The sequence below is a fragment of the Ananas comosus genome, linkage group 7 (genome assembly GCF_001540865.1).
Source record: "Ananas comosus cultivar F153 linkage group 7, ASM154086v1, whole genome shotgun sequence".
In the NCBI taxonomy this organism is placed as follows: Eukaryota; Viridiplantae; Streptophyta; class Magnoliopsida; order Poales; family Bromeliaceae; genus Ananas; species Ananas comosus.
Genome location: NC_033627.1, coordinates 5,177,507 through 5,189,143, shown reverse-complemented (window position 1 = coordinate 5,189,143; position 11,637 = coordinate 5,177,507). Strand labels below are relative to the sequence as shown.

Genomic DNA, 11,637 nt, shown 5'->3' with positions numbered 1-11,637 from the left:
GTTTAGAACCATAATAGTTCTAGAATGGTTGATCCCTGTCGAAAGTAGGGCGTCAGAGTTGGTATTAAAAGCCAATCACCAACAGAAAGTGTAATACGAGTCTCAATATATTAATGTTAAAACTGGCCGCGGTGAATTGCGGGTTCAATACTAATAACATATTATTGTAGCCCTACGTGTAGGGGTGGAGACAAGCCGGGCTCGAGCGAGCTTACCTCGGCTCAAATTCAGCTTGAAATTAATTTCGAGCCTAAATTTAAGCTCAAGCTTGGTTTGAAATTAATTTGAGGCAAGCTCGAGCGAGTCCTAATTTCGAGTCGAGCGAGCTCAAGCCCTAAACGAGCTACTTGAAATTCTCAACATCATACGAACAATAGTTTAATTTGTATAGAACATTATCTATACATATATGTCACGCCCCGAATTACACGTTTCCCCGAGCACGCCAACAGACCCACCGTATACATAGAAATTTTCTCTGTATACGAAACGACAGTTGTACCTGTAAACAAAACCAAGGTACAACCATAAGGTAAAGAGCTGCTAAAAGAAACATATATATATAAAACCTTGAGGGTTCCAGTAAATACAAAATGTCTACTGCACCACTCGCTTAAGCGAGTACCCAGACAACAACCATATGTACATAAAAACTCCAAAATTACCTGTGGGAGGTACTCCTCTAGCACTGTAACCAAGGAAGGGATCTAGCTCTCGACTCACTTTCCTCGATCAGAATCGGTGACAGCAGCAGCCGCAGAAGAAGGCTCTGCAAAAAGGGTCAACAGCTGGGTGTGAGAACTACTGCAAAAAGAAGTAGTTCTCAATAGGTACCGCTACTCACCTCAACGGCTCACCCACTAAATCTACAGAAAGTATGAAAAGAGATAGTAAAGGAAGCTGGTAAAACTCTACAGCTATATGTCACTAGACTATCGCTAACCAACACTAGCTATCTGTAAATGTAAGCAAGATGCAATCTCTGACCCAATCTCACTAGGGACTATGAACACACTCGTCTCGCCTGTCGAAGCTACACCAACCACCACCACGCTGGGCTGTTGGTGGAGAGTAAGTCCCACCAGGACACTACGATATCAACGCAAAAGAACTAAGCTCGACTCCGGAGTGGCACTCGTGGGCGCTACCCAACCGAGTATGCAAGCGTGTCTCTACCGAGCTCAATCAGGCTCTCACAGGCTATAACCAAAACAAATGGGTCTACCAGGTCCTACAACCAAAACTCACGTGCTCTTGGCATAATCCAATGCAAAAACAGTAATATGGGTCCACCGTCAACTGCGACGGCACCCGCCAGTCCAAAACTGTCCACACTCTATTGTAAAATAAACTAGGCATTCCAGCACAAGCGTAAATTCATTCTATACTATTCTGGGTATCCACCGCTTACAAACTGCGGCGATATAAACAAACTACAGCTCTTAAAGCTAAATATGGTAATTTTTAGAAAGTGATAGTGTAGAATCTAACCGTTTTCTCCTAAGTCAAATCCAAGTCCAATATGTATAAGTCATCTACATCACTAACTATGCTCCAAATTCAGATTTCAAAGAACATGCAATCGACGAATTCGAGCTATTAAACATGATATACGAAGCCAAAAATACATGTTGTCAATTCCGGCTTAGGAGGAAAACCGACGATTTCGGTAAACTTCAACCCACCTCGAAAGCCTATCCAACCATGGCGAGAAGTTGAAAGAAGCGAAAATCACTGGCTCGCCCGACCTCCAACGGCGCAACCGTGACGCACGCACGCTCGAAGGACCCTCTGGATCGACATCGAAATCACCCGAACTCGAGCTGCGATCACCACCACGAGCACGTTCAAAAACTAGAGAGACAGAGCCACAACAATAAAAACTCTCCTCTCAGCTCTCTTTGCAATTATAACTGGCTGAGGTAACTTTGGTGATAATGATCAAACCAAAAGTCCAATGTACCCCTCACCAACTCAAAATTCAGTTGGAGTACCAGTACCAGATTTGGTTACCGGCACTCGGCCTCTCAGCACGCACACTCGTACACCAGGTACCGGTACCAGCTCGATGCTGTACCGGTACTCAGCACCAAATTGGCGCAACCCAAGAGCAGTCTGTTTGGAAATACACTAGGATACCGGTGCTCTCCTACCTAGTATCGGGACTCAACACTGAAAACCTGCTCTTTGTAGATTCCAATGTTAAACTCTACTCTCGCGTCGCACTGAGTCCGTTTTGCATCTATTTCGCGCCAAAACGACTCCGACTTGTCCCGACACTCTCCAGATGTGTCGACAAGCCTCAGATGCTGAAATTCATAAAAACCCAAAAATCAGGGATACTATATTCTCCCTCACTACAAAAAGTTTCGTCCTCGAAATTTAACGCATACCTCAATCCTAAGTCTCAAACAAGTAAGAGTAGGCCTCCTGCATCACCGTCTCTGGCTCCCATATCGCCTCACGCTCCTCGTGATGACTCCACCGCACTTTTACATAAGGGATGACACGATTGCGCAATTCCTTCATCTCATGAGCAAGAATCCGCACCGGTCGCTCCTTAGATCTCAAATTCTCGCTAAGCTCCAGAGGAGTGAAGTCGATCACGTGTGAGGGGTCAAACACGTATCTTCTCAATGCCGAGACGTAAAAAATATCATGAACGTCGGCCAGTCGTGGGGGTAGAGCAATCCTGTAGGCTACTGGTCCGACTCGCTCCAATACCTCAAAAGGGCCTACAAATTGTGGACTGAGCTTTCCACGAACTCCGAATCTGCGTATCCCTCGGGACGGCGAGACTTTCAAAAACATATGATCTCCAACCTGAAACTCTAAGTATCATCTCTTGATATCGGCGTAGCTCCTCTGTCGACTCTGGGCTGTCAAAATGTGTCGTCGTACAATCTTTACCTTCTCCTCTATCTCTATCAGAATCTCAGGTCTCAGAGTCTTCCTTTCGCTCACATCACTTCAATGTAAAGGGGATCGACACCTGCATCTATACAATGCCTCAAACGGAACCATCTGAATACTTATTTGATAGCTGTTGTTGTACTGCAAACTCAATCAGTCTCAAATGTCAATACCACCCTTCTCTAAAGTTCAGGACACATATTCTCAGCATGTCCTCCAGAGTCTGAATGATTCGCTCTGACTGACCATCTATCTGTAGGTGAAATGTTGTGCTGAAATAAATTTCGAGCATTTTTTTTTATTCAAGCTTGGCTCATTTAATTTCGAGTCGAGCTCGAGCGAGCCAAATATTGAGTCGAATGCGAGCCGGCTCGCTCATTTGCCGGCCTTACCTACGTATGTATATTTTAAAAGAAGAAAGATAAATTGCTTACATTCGTGTGGGTATTCACGAAGGGTTCCTATGAGGAAACATTTATGGCACCGGAATTAATGCATTGTCAAGTATCTTAACGGATTCTAACATTTATTATTTATTTTGTAATATAGAAATAAAAATTATTAATTGCAATATGGACTTGAATGAAGTTGATTTATGTTTTAGTACAACTGAAGTAAATTAATACGAGTACTGTGAGGGACTTTCGATAAAAAGATCGCATGTCATATAATAATTGTGAAGTTATATATTCTACAGAGAGTTTAGAGAATCGAGATACGAGCTGTGGTTTCCGTAGGCAAATAAATGATAACTAGTGTAGTAACCCGCGCGATGCGGCGGGCAAATATTGTTGTAGCAAAATTTTATCTTCATCAAGATTTGAATACATATAATGATTAAAAAAAATCAAAAGAATGCCTCATAAGTTTGCGAAAAAAAAAGCAACACATTCTAACTGTGCACAAATTTCTATACAGAGATGACTTAAAGCAATTTAATCANGAACCACTCAGCCTCTTGACAGTAATCGAGCCTCTTGACTGTAATCAAGAAGCTTCCGCTCGATCCACTTCCCTGGAGGTGAAATCAAAGCCCGCAGAGTGATCACTACCAAATCAGATAAGAAAAAAATCACCAGGAAACGCAAATATTTTTTTTACAGAGGGATATTATATAGGCAGCAAGAAGGAACCATGGAGAATAAATCCGCACCATTTTCGTGACCGGAAGGGATGCATAAGCCGAAACGCAGCGTCGCTAACGGGAACGGCGCGACCGGAAGAAGGGACGGCCATGAACTCGGCCAAGATTCCATCCAGAGAGGGAACGGTTGTCGGAGCGGCATCTAGGGTGCCAACGAAACGAAGCGACCGGAGGTGATGCATAAGCCGAAACGAAGCGTCGCTAACGGGAACGGTGCGACCAGAAGAAGGGACGGCCATGAACTCCGCCAATATTCCGTCCAGAGAGGGAACGGGAGTCGGAGCGGCACCTAGAGGGGCGAGCGAAGGAGACGGTGGTGGAAAAGACGAAGTTAATTAGAAAATGGAAAATTAAATGGGAAACAGAATAGAACAAATTTTTAGGTTGGGTGGGCCCCACCCACTAATTAACAGTCTCTTAGAACGACAGGTAGGGTCCACCAAAAATTGGATTAAGCTAATGTTGCCACGTGGACAAAAGGAAACGGGGATTCATTAGAGTTTATAGATGGGATTGGAGTGGACTAAAATATAAAAATATATAAAATGTGTTAAAAAAGCAAAAACACAAAAAGGAGATGAAGAAGAAAAGTAGAGATGGGGGCGCACTTATGCATCAACAAATTCTCCATCAGATAGAGAAAAATTCATAGAAAGAGATGGACGCGCGATTCTGGAGATAAGAAATACTAAGTCTGTAACTTAAAAGTAAAAATAAAAAAGACACCGAAATCCTACAATCTTCTTCTATCCAAAGGCCCCGCTAACAATTTATAAATTTTAGAATTTACAAATAAAATAAAATGAAGTAATAAAAATATAAAAATTTGACCAGAAAAACAGATAATTGGTAAACATAATGGGCCGGGCCAGAAATCGACATACTGGAGGCCTAAAAGCGACTGATTTTTAATATGCAAAAAAGACTGTCCGGTCCAACACGAGTCTAGAACGATCCTTTCTAGTCTTTCCTGTCTTCGTGCCTGCAGGATTTATAAAGAAAGTGTAGATCTTACCCCCTTCATTCTAGAGTTCACAAAAATTTAAATGGTTTGAATGTTATCTCATTTTATAAGAACAATTTTATTTGTATATCCCAAAAGTATTTATTTGATTGTCTATTGTTGAAAATTGTATTTACAAATTTTATCACTTTAAATTTGGGATTGTGAGATTGTCCCGAAAACAAAATGAAATATATTTTCTGGTTTAAAAGATGATTTGGTGAGGAAAGGATATAATTTGTTGAAAGTTACTTTTTCTAGCTGCTGCTGCAGTTGGAATTGCACTAAATTTGAGTATAGCTTCAAGTGCTGTAGTTGAGTCTCTTTATACAGTTTCAACTGTAGCAGTTAAATTCGAATGTATTAAATCAAACACTGCCCGTGTCGCTGCATGTAACAACTACATATGCGTTTTTAAGAATAAAAGGGCAACATTAATTATCCGCCCTATGGATTTCTTTTTGTATAACTTTTAAGGACCATAATGATACATTTTAAAGACTATAGAGAGACTTAGTAGTGTAGTACTTTACTAGTTTATAATAACAAAAGAGAAAGTAAATCAACACTAACATAACGATCATACATGTGAAACAAGCACAAATGAATACGTAAGAACCACACAGGAGAATTAAACATATCACACACTTTTAAGTTGTGTTGCACATTCCAGGACGGGTCCTGCACCACAAAGGTTGAATCGGCTCGGCCCTGATCCCCCTCCCCACCATCCGATGCCGCCAATCGTTCAGTCGGTCGGTCGCCTCGGCGTACCTCTTCCTCCCGGCCGGGTCCCGATTCCCCGACCACAGCGCCTCCGCCATCGCGGACGCCCTCGGCCAAATCCGGCCGTCCAGCACCGTCGAGTCGGCCTGCTCGGACCACAACGCCACCTCCCCGCCCAGCACCAACTTAGCCTCATCCTCACTGAGCCCGTAAGTGATGTCGTAGTCATAGATCCTCTGCCACGTCTTAAACGGCCCGCACCACGAACCGCCGTCGCTGTCGCTGTCGCTGCCGACCGAATCGTAAATGCTATTATTCCCGACGAAATCGCCGTGACCGCAGTCCAAATAGTAGAAGTCGGACGACGAGACGATCGCGCGATACCCGGCGGAGACAATAAGTTTAGTATTATTGGGCCCATTGTTCCAAGTTTGAAGAATAGTATTCTTAGGGGAAATTAATGCAGGGTTAACCCTAACCACAGGGTCTAATAAAACGTCCTCCCAATACACAACTGTGCGGTTCAGGGACAGTACAAAAGAGTGAGTGGAACTGACAAAGAGTTCCAGGAGCTGGCTAAGAGTGCCGCCAGCAGCTAAGAAGGCTTGGATGGAGCTGTCGGCTTTCCAGCAGCCGGGGGTGACCTCGTCGGCGCCGGCGTGGTAGAGCTGCTCGGGGAATAGGGAGGCGACGTCGGCGGCGACGTTGCGGAAGACGTCGTACGTCTCCGACTTCAGGGGGTTCAGCTGGCCCGTGCCCGGCTCGGCGGCCAAGCGGTTGGGCCAGTCTGCCGCGCCGTTCGGCACCCAGAACATATTGGCGCACGTCACGATGTCGGGATGCGCGCCGGCCCATGATCCCGTGTGCGCTGCAACCCGTACAGATTAATTATTGCAATATAAAAAATTTTGATTTATTTATACACATAACTATAGAGTAAAAACAACACAAGTTGATACAAATATATCAGCAAACTATTTTTGTATTTTATATTCAATAAAGTTCGCACTAAGCAAGATGCTTAGACCTTTTTCTACCCCAAATAGTTTGTGGTCTATTTGACCCGCACTCCACGTTTCCTTTTCCTTGCCGTCTAATTTGTGACAGGTTAATGAGAGAAATTGTTTGGATGAATTTCCACACTAGATTTCACTCTACAATTTAGTAGCTAAATAAATATTTAGCAATAAAAGTTTTACACTTTTGTTGCAATGGGAACTCCAAATGAATATTTAACTTTTGAAATTAGAAACTCTAATTCGAAACTTAAACTATTGAGAGCAATTTGATCAAAAAAATTTTTGTGCTTCTTCGAATAACTCTTTTAGAACTTAATCTATTACTACAGCAGTCCCAACTTGGGAAAACAAATTTTCATAGGATTAAAGCATTACCTGGAGCATCGATCTCCGGCATCACCCTCACGCCGCGGCTCATCCCGAACTCGACGACGGTTTTCACGTCGTCCGGCGTGTACTGCATCCCCGTCCCGTACGATCCCTTCTCCGCTAGCCCGGGTTCCGTTGGAAGAACTATCGGAAACGACTGCGCATCCGTGAGGTGCCAATGGAACACATTCAACTTGTTAGCTCCCATAGCCTCGATGGTCCGCAATATGTCCGCGACCGGATAGTAATTCCTCGCGGTGTCGAGCATCAAACCGCGGTGCGGGAACAACGGGCGGTCCGCGACGTACACGTCGGTCGCGACCAGCGGCGGATCGGCGCCCCATGTCAGCTGGGAGAAGGTCTCGAGCCCCCGCATCGCGCCCCATGCGGTGGCCGCCGATAGATTCGCGAGGCCGGTGGACGAGGTGATTGATAGCGCGTAGGACTCGTCAGCGCCGTGTTGGAGAGGGACGGAGAGGTCGGCGACGGAGATGGTCAGCGAAAGCAAAGGGCGGGACGTGGTCAAATTCACGGCGGGGGTTACGATTGGATAGTAACGTTCAGAGAACAGAAGGCTGGTGAATCGTTCAACGGCGGATTGGAGATAAGAGTGGTCTGCGCAAGGAGAGATAATTTTAAAAGAAGGAGAGAGAGGCGCCGCCGTTGGGACGGGCCACGAGATATTGGTGGGCTTGGGCCAAACATTGATTGGTAATGTTTGCGAATATGAGAGTATTGGATAGAGGAAGAAGAGGAGCGTGGAGAGAAGAGAGGCTTTAGCCATGGTTTTCTTAGTAGTGTGGTGAGTTCAATGGAGTGCCTAGATAATAACACACATATATATATATATATATATATATATATATATATACACACATAAACAAGGAAGGGTAAAATGTACAAATGGTTCCTGTACTATTCTCGTATGACATTTTCGTACTTATGTTACATATATTATAATTTAGCTTGATTATTAACTACGCAATCACGATCTGATATAAGCTGATACAAGCAAATATTTAAGTGTCGTGGTATGGAATCGTGTCGGAAACTTATCGGTATGGTGCGGTACGGTGCGTGTCCGACCGTACCAATCCGTACTGGTCGAAAACAAATCATGTGTGCCAATATATAATAGTATGAAATATTTATTTTTTTTAGCAATAAAATATTCTAACTGTTTATTATATATTTTTATCAAATTTTTTGAACTTTATTAAGAAAATTACTTATTAATTTAAAGAATAGAGAGTTTTGAACTGTGCCATCGGTACAGAGACTGTATCATGCCGATATTTTATTGGCACAATAAAGTACGACAAATACAGCTTGTGCCGACGAGCACTTAAAATTATTAGATACAAGTGAATTATTACTTTATAACTTCCATAAACTAAATTGTTCGCACGAAAAGTGCATAAACTAAGTTGCAATATGGGGAAAGTATAAGGATATCGATGCATTTTACCCAGTAAGAAATGGGATGATTTTTGTCATACTTTGGGTGGAAGTTTGTGAATAAAATTATTGTCAAGGGATTTTGTGGCGATTCCATGTGTGGTTTTCTAAGCTTGGGTTTCTAGTCATCGAACTTTGGTATATTTTAGATAGGTTCCAAAAAAAAAATGTGGATGTGACTTTAGTTTTATACGAGGATGGTGACAAATGTACAAATACTTAAAATTTATTAGAGGGAGCTACAATTGTTGGCTTCTTGTTTGTTGGATTGAGTTGATTTTCTTGTTACAACTACAGCACAAAGAGAAGTTCCAAAAGTTGAGAAAGTTTAGTTTATATGAATAGGAGGCCGGTGTGTAATAAAAGTTTTAGGTATATGTATTATACAGGGATGATATCTAATATATCTCCGAAAACTTCTGAAATATCTTATATATCTTTATTTTTTTATTTTAAATATATTTTTAGTATATTTCTCTGTTATTCAAAAATACTTTTGCTGTTAGTACTTGTTAAGTTATTTTGGCTTAAATCCGAAATAAATTTCTACTTGAGTTACAAGAAGTCAAAATATTTTTTTTGGCCCTAATTTAAGAACAAATAAGATACATTTGAAAGGACGAAATAATAATTTTATGAAAATAACTGTTGTTGCTAACAGTTTACTGACAGAATTTAACTCTAAAAATATATTTGAAATAACTTAAAATATTTAAAAAATATTTTTAATATTAGCTTTCTAAAAAAAATAAATAAAAAAGTCGGCAACTTTTCAGAAGCATATAAGGAATTGTCTCTCATATATAAGTGCTCCAAACATACTAGCACTGCTATTGACCAGAATAAAAGGAAAATGCTTTGTCTGCTAAGTTTATAACTTTTTTTTTTCCCTTAAAATGTTCAAGTGGAGGTTTCACTTAGAGTGTGTTTGGTTCGAGTTATCCTGGCAGGATTACAGGCAATTCTGCCAGGATAACTGTGTTTGGTTAATCCGCTATGTAATCTAGTCGTTAATATAGTATTACAAATCGAACAGGATTACATCGAAAATATTAACAGAAGGGGGGTCGTGTATCTTGCATTACTGAAACCCGTTAATACTATATATTATGTAAAATGACAATTTTACCCTCCAACAACCCCAAATCTAATTAACAGTATTATTTTCATCTCTCTCTTGCCTTCCCCCCGGCCCTCTCTCTCGCACGCCGCTTTCTCTCGCTCTCTCTCTCTCAACGTCTCTCTCTCTCTCTCTCTCTCTCTCACGCGCGCACGAATACCTATCGTCTTCTATTGCGTCATCCTCCCAAGTAATCATCACGATCTCTTTCCCTCCATTCGTCATTTCCGTAAAAAATAATATTCAAATGACAACAACAAGAGCAATTTTAGAAAAAAACTATACTTTTATGTCAGGATTACTAAATTTTATAAACTGAACCAAACATATTAATGCTATAAACACTGTAATCTAGTATTACATTACTGTATTAAACCAAACGCTCTAATGCAGCATCAGTAGTAATCTCATGCCGAAATCCAAGATACCTGGATATGTCGAGATACTTTGTAATATTACATAACTTGAACCAAACGGGCCCTTATAGAGTTGCATAACTCCGCCTACTCCCTTTTCATATTGTGAATTAGTCTTGTTTAATAGTATGAAAAAATTAAGACCTTGTTTGGACGTGTAATCATTTTGTTTAGTATATATTTTCTAATTTATTTAAGAAACTTGTAGCATTTGGTAGATGAGAAGTGCATTTAAATTTGTAGTATTGACGTTATATTTTCTTTAAGAAATTTATTTATTTATTTATTTATTTTGAGAGATAGATAGCACGCTACCCGCTTCGAACTTGGGACCTCGGGTACCAATCACCAAGCCCTTTGCCACTTGCTCCAGGGACAATTAGTTTTAAGAAATTTATTGAAATCAAGTAGATCACCTCCAAGGTTTGATATCCTATCCTATCAAATCATAAAGTTAAATACTTCAAGAAACACATATCAAATTCCTTAACTCTTAATTACAAAACAAATTAACTCTCATACCAAATAAATTATTTTTGAATAACTTCGATATCCCAACAATGCCTCAGCTATTTTAGATTTGGACTAGTTAGTTTATATCAAGGCTCTTAACTCTTGATTGTTAACTCTTGATTATTATTTTATATAAAACTATTCGTATGTGAATTTCTAACATAATTCTTAAACTTTTGGTATCGATTTAAAATGGCCGACCGAGTTGGCCAACATAGTAGGGGTGTAAAACGGGTCAGGCGTGGTAGGTGTGACAATCCGACTCGTCAGCAATAATAACTCATTTTGATGCCATCCTTATCTCTCCTTGTTGTCTACTCACATAATTTGAATGGAACCTCCTTTGCCCTTTAAGAAAAGATCATACTTTGTCTCATATTTTTCTATAAGCCACTGTGCAAATACATGAATCCTCAGCCCCAAAGGAGCTTTCTTCTTATTTTTTGATCCCTAAACTTCGTATTTTTTTCATTTTGTTCCTCAAAACAAAATTCAAAATTTTGAATTTAAGAATCCTCAACCCAAAGGAGCCTTATCTTTATTTTGGGGGTTTTGTGGGGCGCACATGTATTTTTTTATTAAGAATGGTCCCAACTTTTGCACCATTTTTTAGTTTAGTCTCTAATATATATATATATATTTTGCCATCAAGTTCTTACTTTTTTATTTTATTGCGATTACGTCCCAGCAATTAAAAGAGATATTAAAAATAACGAAATTGCTATGTTAACGCTAGGGCTGTAAACAAGTCGAACTCGAGCGAGCTGGAGCCAGCTCGAGCTTGACTCGTCGTCTTCAAGGTCGACTCGTGTTCGGCTCGAGCTCGTGAAGAGCTTGAAAACTCTGGCTCGTGATCGGTTCGAAACTTAATTGAGCTGATTCATGTTCGTCTCGTTAGCTCGATTATATAATGCTACCGAAGTTCGCTGCCGCCGAAGTTTGCTGCCGAGGGTTGA

General features: G+C 40.9%; 1 protein-coding gene across 1 annotated transcript; it reads right to left on the bottom strand.

The window, feature by feature from the left end:
- Positions 5,511-7,968, bottom strand: LOC109713213 (beta-hexosaminidase 2). Its single transcript, XM_020237211.1, has 2 exons — positions 7,181-7,968; positions 5,511-6,654 (listed from the first exon to the last, which is right to left on the bottom strand). The coding sequence occupies exons 1-2, from the start codon at positions 7,956-7,958 to the stop codon at positions 5,711-5,713; spliced, it is 1,722 nt and encodes a 573-aa protein (XP_020092800.1). The 5' UTR covers positions 7,959-7,968; the 3' UTR covers positions 5,511-5,710.

What these genes read in the sequence shown, in the direction of transcription:
- LOC109713213 (XM_020237211.1), bottom strand. Translation starts at nt 7,958, where the DNA reads ATGGCTAAAGCCTCTCTTCTCTCCACGCTCCTCTTCTTCCTCTATCCA. An exon ending in GCCGGAGATCGATGCTCCAG is followed by an intron (nt 6,655 to 7,180) that starts GTAATGCTTTAA and finishes TACGGGTTGCAG; the next exon opens with CGCACACGGGATCATGGGCC.